General features: G+C 39.2%; 1 protein-coding gene across 2 annotated transcripts; it reads left to right on the top strand.

Annotated features, from left to right (window-relative positions):
* The first annotated feature begins 10,712 nt into the window (after positions 1–10,712).
* LOC130973956 (uncharacterized membrane protein At1g16860-like) lies at positions 10,713–16,094 on the top strand. Of its 2 annotated transcripts, none has more exons than XM_057898652.1 (6): positions 10,713–11,011; positions 11,768–12,724; positions 12,980–13,135; positions 13,444–13,655; positions 13,981–15,312; positions 15,768–16,094. In XM_057898652.1, the coding sequence occupies exons 2-5, from the start codon at positions 11,849–11,851 to the stop codon at positions 14,171–14,173; spliced, it is 1,437 nt and encodes a 478-aa protein (XP_057754635.1). In that variant the 5' UTR covers positions 10,713–11,011; positions 11,768–11,848; the 3' UTR covers positions 14,174–15,312; positions 15,768–16,094. The 2 variants fall into 2 exon arrangements, with proteins under 2 accessions (XP_057754635.1, XP_057754636.1); XM_057898653.1 differs by having other exon boundaries at positions 15,732–16,094.
* The last annotated feature ends 1,361 nt before the right edge of the window (positions 16,095–17,455 follow it).

Genomic DNA, 17,455 nt, shown 5'->3' with positions numbered 1-17,455 from the left:
CGGGTTTTTAAACCGACGTTATTTTCGCAACTCTTTGTTTCTGACAGTTACGTCTATTCAAGCGTCGTGTCCGTTAGGGATGCATTTAGGGATTGATGGCTTTGGTAACGGTGCACTCTCATTAATGACTGCCCCGTTTTTACTATTATGCCCCTAGAGTATTTATAAATACTTTTCCCTCTCTTTCATTATCTTCTTTCTGCGATTTTCCTAATTCTTTCCTCGTTCGTTCTTCATTCGCTCGTGCTGCATTCTTGTGTTTCGGAGACTTCTGCTTCTTCCATCCTTCATTTTCAGAGAGAGGTTAGCTTCTTTTCTCTTTCATATCTTTCGTATGCTTTTACTTTGTAGATAAGTAGGTTTGTAGACTTTTGCTTGGTTCCTTTTTCTCCCCTGTAGAGACCTTTGTTTTTTATTTTTTCTTTTCTTTTTCCCTTTGTAGGTCTACTCATTTTCCTTAGGAAAAGAAAATGGCCTCCGTAGATTGGGTCGATGCTACTGTTCTAGGGGAGGAGCCGTTGGTTGATGCGGAGTTTATTACTCATCTTCGCACTCACCACCGGCTCTGTACCTCAGACGAGGACGAGCCTAAGTATGAATTGCTTATCCCAAGTTCAGAGGACCGAGTTTGTCATGGGAGGGCCAACGGAACGGCCCCTCATTTCTTCTTTATGTATGAATGCATGATCACCCGTCTAGGCGTTTTTCTACCTTTTTCAGATTTTGAGATGTCTGTTCTGCAGCACTGTCGGGTTGCCCCTACCCAGCTTCACCCCAACTCTTGGGGTTTTTTGAAAATTTATCAATTTATTAGCCATGCTTTAGAGTTTCCGACCTCTCTGAAAATCTTTTTTCATCTTTTCCATATGACCAAGCCCTTCAGTGGGCTAAACAACAAGCAACAATGGGTTTCCTTCCGAGCCATACAAGGTCGGAGAATTTTCACCCTTTTTGACGAATCCTTCCATGACTTTAAAAATTATTTTTTCAAAGTGCAAGCTGTAGAGGGTCACCACCCCTTTTTCCTGGATGATAATTCCTCTCCTCGCTTTCCTTTATACTGGCTGGAGGCCTCTCCTTGTGAGAAATATGGTCTGGATGACCTGGATGAAGTAGAGGCTGCCATTGTGGGGTTTCTCCGAGAAGTGTGGGGGAGGGCCCCGTATTTGGACACAAAAAAGTTTCTCCAAGGGTCTCCGACCTTTATCCAAGCACAGCTAGGTAGCTTTCACTTGTTTGTTAGATTCCCGACTTGTTAACTGATCTTTCCGACTTGTTTAATTCCTTAGCTATCGTTTTCTTTTTCAGAAATGGCGAAGACGAATGCTCAGGAATCTTACCAGAGAGTCCAGGAGGCCAAAGCCAAGTCTCGCGCCCGGACTGGTGGTGCTAGGGTTATCTCTCCTCCTCCTCCTCAGAATGTTGGGACTCTTTCCAAGCCCATTGTGATTTCTTCTTCAGCTCCCTCTCAGCCGCCCCCCGTCGTCCGACCTTCCCCTGATCCGAAGAAGCGCAAGACCTTAGAGTCTGGCTCTTCTGGTGAGGCTAAGGCGGATGCTCTTGCGTTCGTCCGAAAGAATATCTATCCCCATGCTCGTATAAGCATGGATGATATGTCCGTTCGGAGCCACCTTACCACTATGATTGAGGAGAGTCTCAAGGCGGCGGGGGTCTGCGGCAAACTCTTGGATATTTTTGATAAGGCTCCTCTCAGCTCTTTAGGGATGACCTCGAGGGTCGAGGAGCTGGAAGGAAGGCTTCGTTCATACCAAGAGCATGAGGAGGAGTTGAAGAAAGAAGTCGCCAAGCTGAAGGAGGAGAGAGATGCCCTCCGGGAGAGGGGGAAGGTTTTGCAAGCCCAATGTAACATGGAAATGGATTTGAGGAAAACAGCGCAGGCCAGCTATCAAAGTTTATTCAATGATCTTGTGTCTGTGAAGAATGATCTGCTGAATTCTCGGAAGGCATACGATGAGTTGGAGGATTCTATTGCTGATGGCGCCGAGGAGTCTTGGAGGATTTTTTTGGAGCAAGTCAGAGTTATTGCTCCCGACTTGGATCTTTCTTCTTTACATCCTGACAAAGTTGTTATTGACGGGGCCATAGTTGATCCTCCTGCCCCTGTGATCGTTTCTGAATCAGAGTTGAAGACTCGAGGGCAAAGGATCATTGAATCTCCTCCTCATGGAAAGGATGCTCCGAGTTCTTCAGTAGTTCCTCCTATTTCCTCTTCATCTCCCATGGATGCCTCTGGTGGCGCTCCTCCTGACTCCGGTGGTAGTGATCCGTCTACTCTTCTTCCTAAAAAATGATTTGTGGGCTATTTGGGGGCCCGGCCTGTGGGTCCCCTATTTTTAAACTCTTTTATTTATCTTTGGTTGGTGATGTTTGTTGAACAATTTCCTTTGGCCTTTCCAGGCCGTAAACAAAATATTAAAAAATACCCTTTTTTGGATAAGGGTTTAGATTACCTTATGCGTGTATTCTTTTTTGATTTCTCGAAGTCCCCTTGATCTTTTCCTGAAAACCTTTCCCTTTGGCTTGTTTGTTTTTCTGAGCCTTTTGTTTAAGGACTTTTAGGACAGCCTTTAAACTTTTTCCTAGGTTTTTCAATCTCTTTTTATTATCCCTTATACTCAACTTTGCTTTAGTGAGTTCTTATGACTTAGGTTATTTTTGCGATGCGTTTTTCTTCCACTCGGTTCTTCGCTCCGATTCACGGATCGAAGTATTCCCGAGTTTTTCTACTCGGATACGACTTATAAGCCAGATTGTTCCCGAGTTTTTACGATCAACTCATATAACCTATTTACACCGACTTGTACCTCGTCGTTTTATCCTGACGACCATATAGATCGGTTCATGGGATTTTCACGTTTTGTTGAGCTTAAGTCGGCGCGTTTCGTAAAAAGACTTAGAAAAATAGAAAAGAGTTTATAAGAGATAAATGGAAAAAGATCTTTTATTGTTTGGGGAGGTACCTTTTTGTTACTAAGGATTTTTAATAGCCTATTTTCCCTTAGCCTCTACTATGATGCCTCGTTAAAAATCCTTCTCCAGAAAAAACCCTTTGATTTTGGGAAAAAATCATGAAGTTGGGAAAAGAGTACATCAGGGAGTAGAGTTCACTTTTAACTGTAGTACCTTTTCAGATTACAAGCGTGCCACGACCTTGGGAACTCAGTGCCGTTCAGGTCGGTTACTTTATAATAACCTTTTCCTAAGACTTTATTGACTTTGTATGGTCCCTTCCAATTAGCGGCAAGTTTTCCTTCTCCTGATTTGTTGACTCCAATGTCGTTTCTGATTAGTACCAAGTCATCCGGGGCAAATGTTCTTCGAATGACTTTTTTGTTGTACCTTGTAGTCATCCTTTGCTTCAATGTTGCTTCTCATATCTGGGCATCTTCTCGGACTTCGGAGAGCAAGTCGAGCTCCTCTTTGTGCCCCTGTATGTTTCCTATCTCGTCATGGAGAATTACCCTTGGGCTTTGCTCATTGATTTCTATTGGTATCATTGCTTCTACGCCATAGACTAGTCGGAAGGGCGTTTCTCCAGTGGCGGATTGGGGCGTTGTCCTGTAAGCCCATAGCACTTGGGGGAGCTCTTCAGCCCAAGCTCCTTTTGCTTCTTGTAATATTTTCTTTAGCCCTGCCAGTATGACCTTGTTGGCTGCCTCGGCTTGCCCATTGGCTTGTGGGTGTTCCACCGAGGTGAACTGATGTTTGATTTTCATACTGGCTACTAAGCTTCTGAAGGTAGCATCGGTGAATTGGGTTCCATTATCTGTAGTAATGGAACAAGGTATCCCATATCTCGTGATGATATTTTTGTAGAGGAACCTCCGACTTCTTTGAGCGGTGATGGTGGCCAATGGTTCTGCTTCTATCCACTTTGTGAAGTAATCTATTCCCACGATCAGGTATTTGACTTGTCCTGGCGCTTGAGGAAAAGGACCTAACAAGTCCATTCCCCATTTTGCAAAAGGCCATGGGAAAGTGATACTGATGAGCTCTTCTGGTGGAGCTACGTGGAAATTTGCATGCATTTGACATGGTTGACACTTTTTCACAAATTCTGTGGCATCTTTCTGCAAGGTCGGCCAGTAGAATCCGGCTCGGATTACTTTCCTGGCTAGTGACCTTGCTCCGAGATGGTTTCCGCAGATTCCACCATGTACTTCCTCTAATACCTCGGCAGTTCTTGAGGTCGGTACGCACTTTAATAATGATGTTGATATCCCCCTTCTGTAGAGAATATTTCTCACCAAGGTGTAGTGTTGTGCTTCCCTTCGGATCTTTTTTGCCTCTTTTTCCTCTTTAGGGAGGATGTCCAATTTCATGTATTCGACCAAGGGGCTCATCCATCCGAGGTTGAAACCGACTACCTCAAGTACTTCTTGTTTGTCTTCTGTTTTTACTATTGAGGGTTCCTGGAGGGTTTCTTGGATCAGGCTTCTGTTGTTCCCTCCTGGTTTGGTACTTGCTAACTTGGATAGGGCGTCCGCTCTGCTGTTTAGATCCCGAGTTATGTGTTTAACCTCGGTTTCTGCAAAGCGCCCAAGGTGCTCCAGAGTTTTCTCCAAGTACCTCTTCATATTTGGGTCCTTTGCCTGATACTCTCCACTTATCTGGGAGGTCACCACTTGTGAGTCGCTGTATATCATCACCTTTGTAGCACCGACTTCTTCTGCTAGCTTTAATCCAGCAATCAAGGCTTCATATTCTGCCTGATTATTTGAAGCTGGAAATTCAAATTTTAGGAAAACCTCTATCTGGGTTCCTCTTTCATCTACCAATATTATGCCTGCGCCGCTTCCTGTTTTGTTGGAGGATCCATCTACATAGAGTTCCCATGTAGTTGGTTTTTCCTCCTGATCCCCTGCGTATTCTGCAACGAAGTCGGCGAGGCATTGAGCTTTGATCGCCGTCCGAGTTTCATATCTTAAGTCGAACTCGGAGAGCTCTATTGCCCATTGAACCATTCTCCCTGCAACATCCGTCTTTTGGAGGATTTTCTTCATGGGTTGGTTCGTACGGACTCTTATTGTGTGAGCCTGAAAGTAAGGTCGTAGCCTTCGTGAGGCTATTACTAAGGAGTAAGCAAACTTCTCTAGTTTGTGGTATCTTAGCTCAGGGCCTTGTAGAACTTTACTGATGAAATAAACTGGATGTTGTCTGACCTCATCTTCTCTTATCAGGTCTGATGAGACAGCCTTGTCTGCTACGGATAAGTACAGGACGAGGTCTTTTCCAGATACTGGTCGGGTCAGAATAGGAGGTTGGTTTAAAAACTTTTTGAACTCCTGGAACGCCTCCTCGCATTCAGGAGTCCATTCGAATTGGCATCCCTTTCTTAATAAGGAGAATAGTGGAAGGGATTTTAGTGCCGATCCTGCCAAAAATCTGGAGAGGGCTGCAAGTCGGCCATTCAGCTGCTGGACTTCTCTTAAACAGGTCGGGCTTTTCATCTCTAGGATGGCTCTACACTTGTCGGGATTGGTTTCGATCCCTCTTTGTGTTAGCATAAATCCTAGAAATTTCCCTGCCTCTACCGCGAAGGCGCACTTTGCGGGATTTAGTCTCATCCCGTGCAGCCTTATGGTGTCAAAGACTTGTGAGAGGTCGGACAAGAGATCGACTTCTTTCCTGGTCTTTACCAGCATGTCATCGACGTATACTTCCATTAGACTCCCCAGGTGAGGGGAAAACACTTTATTCATCAACCTTTGATATGTGGCTCCTGCATTCTTCAACCCGAATGGCATGACCACGTAGCAGAAATTAGCTCTGGGTGTGATGAATGATGTTTTCTCCTGGTCGGGCTCGTGCATTGGGATTTGGTTATATCCCGAGTAGGCGTCCATAAATGATAAGTATTGATACCCCGAGCTGGAGTCTACTAGGGTATCAATACTTGGCAGTGGGTAAGGGTCCTTGGGACATGCCTTATTTAAGTCGGTATAGTCGACACACATTCTCCATTTGTCATTCTGTTTTTTGACTAGCACTACATTGGCTAGCCATGTTGGGTACTTGACTTCTCTGATGAAGCCAACTTCCAGGAGCGTCTGTACTTGTTCTTCTACTATTAGGGCTCGTTCTGGGCCGAGCTTGCGTCTTCTTTGTTGTACAGGTCGGGATCCCGAATAAACCGAGAGTTTGTGGGACATGAGCTCGGGGTCTATTCCAGGCATGTCAGAGGCCTTCCAGGCGAAGAGGTCAGAGTTATCTCTTAGGAGTTTGGTCAATTCTTGTTTTAGGGTCTCCCCTAGGTTGGCTCCTATGTGAGTATTTTTTCCTTCCTCTTTGTCGACCTGTATCTCTTCGGTTTTTCCTCCCGGTTGTGGTCGCAGCTCTTCTCTGGCCCTTGCACCACCGAGCTCTATTGTGTGAACCTCTCTGCCCTTTCCTCTCAGATTTAGGCTTTCATTGTAGCATTTCCTCGCCAATTTTTGGTCTCCCCTTACCGTTGCTATTCCCGCTGAGGTCGGGAATTTCATGCAAAAGTGGGGAGTGGATACCACTGCTCCGAGTCGATTTAGGGTAGCTCTGCCGATTAAAGCGTTATATGCTGACCCGACGTCAATGACTATGAAGTCTATACTCAGAGTCTTAGATTTTTCCCCCTTTCCAAAAGTGGTGTGGAAGGGCAAAAATCCCAGTGGTTTTATTGGCGTGTCCCCTAATCCATATAGGGTGTCGGGGTAGGCTCTTAATTCTTTTTCGTCCAACCCTAGCTTGTCAAAAGCAGGCTTAAAAAGGATGTCCGCTGAGCTTCCTTGGTCTACTAGGGTTCTGTGGAGATGGGCATTGGCTAGGATCATGGTTATTACTACTGGATCGTCGTGTCCAGGGATTATTCCTTGCCCATCTTCTTTAGTGAATGAGATGGTGGGGAGATCGGATGACTCTCCTCCGACTTGATAGACTCTCTTGAGGTGCCTTTTGCGAGAGGATTTTGTGAGTCCCCCTCCCGCGAACCCTCCTGAGATCATATGGATATGTCTCTCAGGAGTCGACAGTGGTGGGTCTCTTCTGTCGATATCATCTCGCTTCCTTTTCCCATGATTGTCCGACCTTTCTATGAGATATCTGTCAAGCCGACCTTCTCTGGCCAACTTTTCTATCACATTTTTAAGGTCGTAACAATCGTTCGTGGAGTGACCATATATTTTATGGTACTCGCAGTAATCGCTGCGGCTTTCCCCCTTTTTATTTTTGATGGGTCTGGGGGGTGGCAGTCTTTCAGTGTTGCAAATTTCTCTGTATACATCCACTATTGAAACTTTTAGAGGAGTATAAGAGTGGTACTTCCTTGGTCTCTCGAGACCGAGTTCTTCTTTTTTCTTGGTTTCCCTTTCCCTCTCTTTTGTTGAGGGAGGGGGTCCAGGTCGCCAACTCAGGTCTCTCAACTTAGCATTTTCCTCCATATTGATGTACTTTTCAGCTCTTTCCTGTACATCGCTTAGAGAAACGGGGTGTCTTTTAGATATGGATTGTGAGAAGGGACCTTCTCTGAGTCCATTGACTAACCCCATTATGACTGCCTCTGTGGGCAGGTCTTGAATCTCCAAACATGCTTTGTTGAACCTTTCCATATAGGCTCGTAAAGATTCTCCGACCTCCTGTTTTATTCCCAGGAGGCTCGGTGCATGTTTCACTTTGTCTTTCTGGATTGAGAACCTCATCAAAAACTTCCTTGAGAGGTCTTCAAAACTAGTAACCGACCTCGGGGGGAGGCTATCGAACCACTTCATCGCCGCCTTTGATAGAGTGGTCAGGAAGGCCTTGCATCGTGTAGCGTCGGAAGCATCAGCTAGGTACATCCGACTTTTGAAGTTGCTCAGGTGATGCTTTGGATCCGTGGTTCCGTCATAGAGGTCCATATCAGGGCTTTTAAAGTTCCTTGGAACTTTTGCCCTCATTATGTCCTCGCTGAAAGGATCCTCCCCACCTAAGGGCGGCTCTTCTTGTTCGTCACGGGAGTTGCGACCTTTGAGGGAGGATTCTAATTTTAAGAGTTTTTTTTCTAACTCTTTTCGTCATTCCATCTCCTCTTTTAGGTTCTTTTCAGTTTCCTTTTGTCGCTCCCGTTCTCGTTCTAACTGTTCCAGGCGACTGTGGACTAATCCCATGAGTTCAGTCACATGGGATGGTCCTTCTTTCTCTGATTCGCGCCCTTCTGAAGAGTTTACCTTCGGATTTTTTACTCCGGAGGTGCCTTCTCTGTGCTGATTATCAATTTCCTGGTGGAGGGTAAAGTCCACATCGTTATTGCCTGTGTCCAGATTCTCTTGCTCAGAATCTGTCTCCACATGACCTTCTTCGTGGGATCTGTCCGCCATTGATGGATGATCTCTCGGTTCCCCGGCAACGGCGCCAATGTTACGGTGGGTAACCGGAAATTAATAGAATGGATGGCGTTGGTTGGCCCAATCGTCTGCGGAGGGTGGCTTCCGAGTAGGTTCGCACGCTGGAACCTCCTTCCGACTTGCGTACGCGAGTGAATGGGGGGTGGTACCTGCAAAGACACTCCGATGCCTAAGTTAGCAAATGTGTGAGCAAGTTTCGAATGTATTGGGGCCTTAGAGATACCTGAGGGGTGTCAGTGTATTTATAGTGTGAGCCAATAACCACCGTTGGAGTAGTGCCGTATTTTTAGGGTGTTAACCGTCCCATTATCTTAGGGAGGTTAAGATATGGCTTGATGAAGTGGTTAGAGAGATTTTAGGGGCAGTTATCCATTTGAATGAGTGTTTATCTGCCAGCTATTCTCCATTCTGACTTCTTTAGAGCAAGTCGTAGTCAACACCGACTTCTTAGTACGAAGGTCGGTACTCAGCAAAGCTCAATCCTCTGAACTAGGCATTTCGCTTGGACCTGGGCCTTTATTATTGGGTCATGGTATGAACAGAATCAATAAAAAGTTTCTTGGAAGCTAACATTAAAACGATTAAGAAAAAACAGGACTTAAAGTTTATAATTTAGGATTTAGGGTGGTCGATGATAGCAAGCGTCATAGTTGATGGTGGTGGATGAAATTATAATGGTGGAAGGAAGGAAAAGATGTGAAAAAAAAAGTAAAAAAATAGTTATTAATGAATGATTTTTTTTAATATTTTATTGGATTTTTTAGAAGATAGCCCAATACTTATTAGCTACATTATTGACCGAATGGTATTAGTTTTCTAACATTGATGTATGTTTTGTAATATTTTCGGTGAGGATTTATAAACTAAAGAGGCTTACATCTCTCTTTTTTTGTTTATTTTTTTTTAATAAAAAAAATTACTCACCCTCAATCTTTAATTTAATATAGAAAATATAAAACTTCTGTATTAAATCTAAATCAAGTATATTTTAGTTAAGTAACGTTTGATATATTTTATGCAAAAGAAAAATCCTTATTTTCTAGCTGTATAAAAAGAAAAAAAAAACATATAAATATACATCATAAACGTAAATCACATGAGTAATTAAACGACTTGGAATAGGCAAAAATGCATATTGCTCTAGCAAATATGAAATAAATATGCGAAGTAAATCTATATATCAAAAAGAGAAAAGATGTCAAGTAAATCAAAGATGGAAGTGTACCCCATGCATATTGCATTATTGGAAGCACATTACGCTGGGAAAATTGATTTGTTTGTGGGTTAACCGGTTAACATCATCTCTTCATTTTTCCATTTAAAGTTGCCCTTTCGGTTATATGAGATGGAACTATGACAGGATTTACTTGCTATTTTAAAATCGTTAGCTACAACTACACTATTCCTTATTAATTATCTCTTTCTGTATTTTAACAAAGTAAAACTTTTCCTTCTAACTTTTGAAAAAATTTGAATTAGGATACTCCTAATTAGAGTAAAATTCTAAATAGTTATTGACAATTATCTCGAAAGATAACTAGACTTTTATAAAAAAAATACCCAACTTGACTCTTGAGTTTTACTTTTATCTGTGTCAAAAAAAATCAATGTTATTTTTTTTTGTCAGTAAAAAAAAAATCAAGAATCGGGTTGGATATTTTTTTTTGTCAAAAATCTTATAGTCCTTTTAACATAATTGTAAGGGTTGAATTGAGTATTTACTCCTCTAATTATAAAATCTCCCTTTTCAATTAAAAAAAAAAAACTATTCCTAATTTGTTAATTATTCTTACATATTTTGTAATCAAACTATCTCGTATCGTTTTAATAAAAAAACGTGACGAGTTCTACGAAAGTTTAGCGCATTTGTGACTAAATTTTAGTATAATCTGGTGCGTTAAACTCCTATATTTCAGAGAATTATGTTAATTTGTATAGGCTGATACAGAAGATTGTGCGTGCTATATATAAAAATAGTTAGCGTTAAACTAATGGTTGTGATAGACGTAGAAGCTTCTGTTTTTGCTTCTGTTCAAAATCGTAAGCAAATTAAAACAATGCAAAGAAACTATGACTCTCTGAGTATCATTTTAGCTGTTTGAATTGAAGCTAGTAAAACCAAAAAATAAAAATACGAGTTTTGAAGGATGAAATTATTGGATGAGAATTGAGATGGTTATTATTTATTAATGTATGAAAAGAAAAAAAAAGAAGTTGGTTGGTTGTGTCTTGTGTTGTGTGTATGTGTTTGGTTGAGTAAATATTTATTTAATAATAATGAAACATGGAAAGTAAATAAATAAATAATAAAAAGAAATTATATTATGTTGCTTGGTTTGGTGGTTTTTGCGGGACGAGACAACCTACCAGTTGTTGCGGCTGTTTCAAGAGAGAGAGAGAGAGAGAGAGACTGTATTCACTCAACACTTTTAAGTTTTAACCTCCCTTCTGTTTTTGATATTTGATTTAATTTAATTAGTGAGCTGAGTTAAGTTGTTGGTTTGCCATTGCCAATGCCTGCTGCTTAGAGAGAGAAACAGATAGAGAGAGAGAGAAAGAGAGATATGGCGACTCCAGTGAAGAAGATGGGATCTCATCTTCGCTGATTCTTGTTCTTGTGCAATCTTACTCTTTAGGTAAGCCAGCTGCTACAAATCGTATAGATCTTATTCGAATGAGGCTTATCCATTTCGCCATTCCTTCCCAGATCCAGAGATCCACATTCCCCTTTTCTTCAGATCCACTAACATTACTCTTTAATTCTCTTCAAATATTTTCTTTTTTCTATTCAACTCCTCGCTTCTCCAATATTTTATTTAAGCCATCATTTTTTAGTTTTTTTTTTTTTGTTTCCTTTGCATATAGATTGCTTTGAATTGAAATATTTTAATTTGAGCTGATGAACAAGTTTCTACATTTGTTTTTCCTTATTTATTTGGACGGATTAGACAGAACCTAGAAGTGAGCGTCGATGAGTGGATTTTATTTGATTTTTCATATATATAGAGTTATCTCGTGTTCTATTGTGTAGGTTTAACTCCTGGGATTCAAGCAAACGACTTCAATCTTGTTTTTCCTGTTTCCTCGACTCATTTTGTCTTCAGTAATTCTTCTTAGTAATCGTTTTAGCAAACTCTATTACATCGAAATTAAATAACTTACGAAAATGGAACTAATACGGCCAACTTGTACCAGTATACCCAGCATTGTGATTCTATTGCCTTTTATTCCGAGTTTTAATTCTGGTTTCTGAAACTGAATATGACAATTATCATTTTAGGAAAAATATGGCTTATTTCGTAGGTTTTGGGAACACCTGAAGAATAATAGGATACTTTGAAGTCTGGAATTATTGCTAAGGATCGCTTTTGATTGTCTTGACTGTTTTGCAGTATTACTTTAAACATCCTATCAGCATAACGGTTCGGTTCTTTAGATAGTTGCCTCTTTTGGGCTGCTTTTAAGAGAGATCGATGGGTTCCAGATTCCCATCTCATCAGCTCAGCAATGGCTTATATGTATCGGGCCGGCCTGAGCAGCCGAAAGAAAGGACTCCGACGATGAGCTCAGTTGCCATGCCTTATACTGGTGGTGACATCAAGAAGTCCGGAGAATTGGGGAAAATGTTTGATATCCCCATGGATGGTTCTAAATCTCGAAAATCCGGTCCGCTAAATAGTGCTCCTTCAAGAACTGGATCATTTGGAGGTGCCGCTTCACACTCTGGACCTATCATGCAAAATGCAGCAGCTCGTTCTGCTTATGTTACATCAGGCAACTTATCTGCTGGAGGCATGTCTGCTTCAGCATCAATGAAGAAGACCAATTCTGGTCCACTGAACAAACACGGGGAACCGGTTAAGAAGTCATCTGGTCCTCAATCTGGCGGAGTTACACGCCAAAACTCTGGTCCGATTCCACCGGTTCTTCCTACAACTGGTCTAATTACATCTGGTCCACTGAATTCATCTGGGGCTCCAAGGAAGGTGTCTGGTCCATTAGAGTCTACAGGATCTATGAAGTCACATACTTCCTCTATAGCTCACAATCCAGCTGTGACCACTCTCAGCCTTGATGATGAGTATTCTTTCAGGAGGAACTTCCCCAAGCCGATATTGTGGTCTGTGATTCTGATTTTTGTCATGGGATTCATAGCCGGAGGTTTCATTCTTGGAGCTGTTCACAATGCCATTCTCCTCATTGTTGTAGTTGTTCTTTTTGCTGCTGTTGCCGCATTGTTTACTTGGAACAGTTGTTGCGGGAGGAAAGCCATTGTTGGTTTCATTTCTCGCTATCCAGATGCAGAGCTTAGAACTGCCAAGAATGGGCAATTTGTGAAGGTCTCCGGGGTATGTATTAGAGTATTTAAATATGCATATATAATACAATTAATGCAGCATATATAGACTCGAGAAAACAGTCACGCATACACACACACATTAAGCGCATGTTCTATTATCCATTTCTTCATTCCCCATTGGGGTTGCCTGATAAGTGATATACATGTAAAGAATATCGAGAAATCTATCTTTCCGGTTCTTGTTTATGTTGTTAAATGTGCATAACTGACGGAATAGACCAATGATATATTGAGCCTTTTGAAGGTGGTTACGTGCGGTAATGTGCCACTGGAGTCTTCTTTCCAAAAAGTTCCCAGATGTGTATATACATCTACAAGTTTATATGAATATCGAGGATGGGATTCAAAAGCAGCTAATCCAAAACATCGCCGTTTTACATGGGGACTCAGATCGGCAGAGGTAATTGTCTTTATTTTGGTGTGTGTAACATTTTCTTCAGATTGCTAAATTCTAAGTTTGATAACTATTGAGGACTTATTGATGTGCATTGGCCATGGAAGTGAATTAGATACTATGCTTTCTGACAGAAAATACTTTGCCTGTGAACAGTTTTATAATGTCTTCATGTTTCCTTATAATCTTCAGTGAAGATCTTTGGTTCATTATACAGATTAAATGGTTATTTCTTTTCAACTTTTTTCCCATCTAATTTTCAATGATTGTGATAAAGCCATTAATATTATTACCTTGCCTTTTATTCAATGCAGAGGCATGTGGTGGACTTTTACATATCTGATTTCCAATCTGGATTGAGAGCTTTGGTTAAAACAGGCTATGGTGCTAGGGTGACGCCTTATGTCGATGATTCTATTGTAATTGATGTCAATCCAGCCAATAAAGACATGTCCCCTGAGTTTCTTCGATGGTTAGGGGAGAGAAAGCTTTCTAGTGATGATCGTATAATGCAGTTAAAAGAAGGGTAATGTACTTTATCTTATTGAAGAGTTGAAATTTTCCGGGTAAAATTGGTGTAAAATGAAACACTTAATCCTGCTGCATTTGTTGTTGAGAATGGAAGCTAGGCATTCTTTTTTCTAGTGATACCATTAATTGTTGCTAGTAATGCCGTGAGTTGGCCAATAATCATCTGGTTTTGAAAATACCATTCATGTTAAGAGCATTATATGCTCATGATAATAATCATTGTATGGCAGCAAAACGCATTAAGATGTTGAAGCTGAGATATCCCGATATGGGGATGGATTTTCATTTTCTGATGAAACTGTCATTGATCTTTTTTACAGGTACATCAAAGAAGGTAGCACAGTTAGTGTAATGGGCGTAGTTCAAAGAAACGACAATGTGCTTATGATTGTGCCACCGCCTGAGCCTTTGACGACCGGGTGCCAATGGGCGAAATGTATATTTCCGGCAAGCCTTGAGGGTATTGTTTTGAGATGTGAAGATACCTCCAAGATTGATGTTATTCCAGTGTAGTTATGTCTATCTTATCCTCTCCAGTAACCTTATAGGTATTCTTCTCTAAAGAAAACATTTCTTCCCATGTCAGGAAATTGAAGGTGGTGGTGGTGATTGATGTTGTTTGTATTTTTGTAAGCAGTGTTGTTGGTTAAGTGTGATGATCTTTTTACCCCTTTTGATCCACCCGCAAAACTTTTCTTTAGTTTGCTGTATAGCTAATGGAAAATTCTTATTCGTTTATTTTTCCTTAAGGGATTCTATACCCTTTTAATGGATGTTGCTTTATATAGTGAGAGGTTGTATTCAGATGGACTTTGCTGTCTTAAACATTGAAGGCTCTATTTGTCAAGTAGGTAGGTGATGAACTGAATGATGAAAGAATGAGTATAACCAACCGGCTTTATTTTCTGCCACCCAATGCTAGCTATCCTTTGTATTTTGCAATTTTGTTTTTGTTCTTTTTCCAAACGAGTTTGTCAGGACAGATGTCAGACAAGTCATTGTCTCATTGAAAAAAAAAATCTATGGTTTTGCTATCTGTCCTTTGTATTTTTCTTTTCAAATGAATTTGTTAGAATGAGGACGCTGAAAATGTATATTCTATGATAAATTTTATCCAATCTTTTTTAAAATAATATATAATGGACCTTGCTGGGCGTATAATGAAGGGTACAATATTAAATTATTAATATAATGAAGAGTGAAACGTGTTGGTGCATAGAAGCGTCAACAACGCGGAAAAGCCACGTTTGGGCACCGAACGGCGTCGTGTTGGTGCAAATCACAAACGTGTCAAGGAAAGGAAGTAAACACGTGAAGCACTTACTTTCTGTTTTACTAAATTTAAATGGCAATGGCCTTTAATTTCTGTTTGCAGCGAATTGGATCACTATGGATATTAAAATTAAAGTGCGACGGGGCAGTGGTTTTGCTGCTTTCTTAGTGTGCATGTTGGTATTTTTGTGCTCTACTTGTTCCGCCAATAACGAAGAGCATAATAAGAAGCAAAAACAATGTTTGTGGAAGTGGCAGAGACCTAGAGACGCCTACAATATCTATTCTGAACTCTTCACTACAAGAGTTACCCAGTATTGGGGCTTCTTCAAGGCCCTTGCTAATGATGCATATACGCGTTTATTTCCTCCCAACATTGAGTAAGTAACATTTTCTTATTAGCATGCTTGTTTCCTCATTTATTTCAAGGTATCAGCCACATATTTTATTTTAACAAAGGTTAGGATGGGATATTATATAGCTAGTTCTCTTCACATTAGACGCCTAGAGGAGAAATAAAATAAGAGAAAGTTTAGCAGTAGTACTCTTATTAAAATTTAGTCAGTATTTAACCAACCAAAAAATGAGAAATTTCATATTATTAAATTTAATTTTATATTATTAAAAATATTAATAATAACTAATTAATGATGGCTAATTATAAAATTTGTTGATCTTTTAACCTTCCTCTTAAAATAATATTATTTTGTAACATGTCCTGCATGTTTCTTTGTTGCTCTCATGTATGCGTAATTATTAAGAATATTTATTGTGGACTAATGATGTGATGTATGGAAAGTGATGATGATGATGAATTGATGACAAAAAAATACAGTTTTAGAAGCGGAGGAGGAGTGGGAGATAAGGAGGGAGAGGGAGCAGGGGAGAAGGTGAAAGAAGCGGTGGCAAAGAGCTTAGGAAGCAGCAAAGACACAGTGGAAGATGCTGCCAAGTCAGCTGCAGAAAAGGTCAAGAGTACCTTCTCCGCTGATGATCAAAATCATAAAAGGAACGAGCTCTGATTCTTCTTCGACGAAAATTATTCATGCACAATATTAATGTAATGGCGGTGTGCTGGAAGATTCTTTTTGGAAATATAAAAAAAAAAACCGGCTCCTCAGTAGTCACTAGCGATCATGGAATGGAGGCAGACCACAAATAATAGTCAAACAGAATATTAGAAATAGCTCCATCTTCACGTCTATTTTTGTCATTTCACTTTCACGTCCATCCCAGATAAGTGTGTACAAGTGTATTGTGCTGTGGTCTCGTGGACCACTGAACCCTCGCACACGTGATCTGTAGTTTCACCCCTTTTTTTCTGTGGCCCAAGATGTGGATCTGTAGATATTAATATAATATTATAAATATAATATTATTTGTAAATTAAAATTAGCTATTAAAACTAATTATTAATATTTAGATTTAGATTAAATGATGTGGATTAATTTAGTTTTAACATGTATTTATATTTTAATATAAGATTTGGTTTCTATGTTTTAAAGATATATGGTAAGTATATTATAAAAAAATGTTTTAATATTATTTATTATTTTTATGTATTGAAAATATAAAAAAATTATTTTTTTAATAGATAATTTTAAAATATTTTTTTATGATATGTTTAGTTTATGTTTTCAGAATATATGATAGTAAATTTTTTTAATATATATTTAAAACTGATTGGTGATTTTAATGATTAATTTTTCTGTATATGTAACATTGCCGTGTTATAAAATATATAGTTCAGATTTGGGTACTTGGGGGTTCTAAAAGGATCTTCTCTAAATTTCTCCTCCAATTTCTTTTATATTTTCTGTTAACAAAATTTGTTTTCTCAATCACTAGGTGATTAACATTTTTTATATTTAAATAAATATTAGTTAATTTAAGGGCACCCTTAATTTAAAGTCTAAAATATGAAATAATATAAATGCTTATGTCATTTTTTTTTGTTTTATATTTTATTACGTGAAAGTAACTATCTTGTATTCAATATATAATATGAAATATATAGAATATAGACCCAAATTAGTAAGGTGTATAGTTATTTTAAATTGTTAGCAAATGAAATTTAAAGATTTGAATAATCATTAAAAGGTAAACACAAGAATATGAGAAATTTGGTTGCACTATTGATATATTTGAATGATCAAAATTGACATTTTTACATAAAATAATATTTGTATATAAATATATATTATTTAATTTGTTTTTAATATATATTTTATATAAATAATGGATTGATTTTTCGTCAATAAAATGGGTTTAGTCAATAAAATGTATTAGAAATTAAATTTTATATTTTTTATGAAAGCTTTTTGAATTAATAATTTGAATATTTACTTTTAGTTGATATGCTAGGTAAACTGAAATAAAATAAAAGAGTATTCAACTATTTTAGTCTTAAAAAAAGATTAGATTAGACATTTTAGTTTTTAACTAAAATTAATTATTTGATTTATTTTTAATAATTAATTTTGTCAGTTGTTTAGATTTTTTGTTCTGTTAATTCTAACAGAT

This window comes from Arachis stenosperma, chromosome 4 (assembly GCF_014773155.1).
Source record: "Arachis stenosperma cultivar V10309 chromosome 4, arast.V10309.gnm1.PFL2, whole genome shotgun sequence".
In the NCBI taxonomy this organism is placed as follows: Eukaryota; Viridiplantae; Streptophyta; class Magnoliopsida; order Fabales; family Fabaceae; genus Arachis; species Arachis stenosperma.
Note: the sequence above shows the minus strand (reverse complement) of the source record. Positions and strands in the feature narration are given on the sequence as shown.

Coding starts and splice junctions, on each gene's coding strand:
- LOC130973956 (XM_057898652.1), top strand. CDS start 11,849: ATGGGTTCCAGATTCCCATCTCATCAGCTCAGCAATGGCTTATATGTA. Junction 13,136..13,443: donor GGGGACTCAGATCGGCAGAG/GTAATTGTCTTT, acceptor TATTCAATGCAG/AGGCATGTGGTGGACTTTTA. Junction 13,656..13,980: donor ATAATGCAGTTAAAAGAAGG/GTAATGTACTTT, acceptor TCTTTTTTACAG/GTACATCAAAGAAGGTAGCA.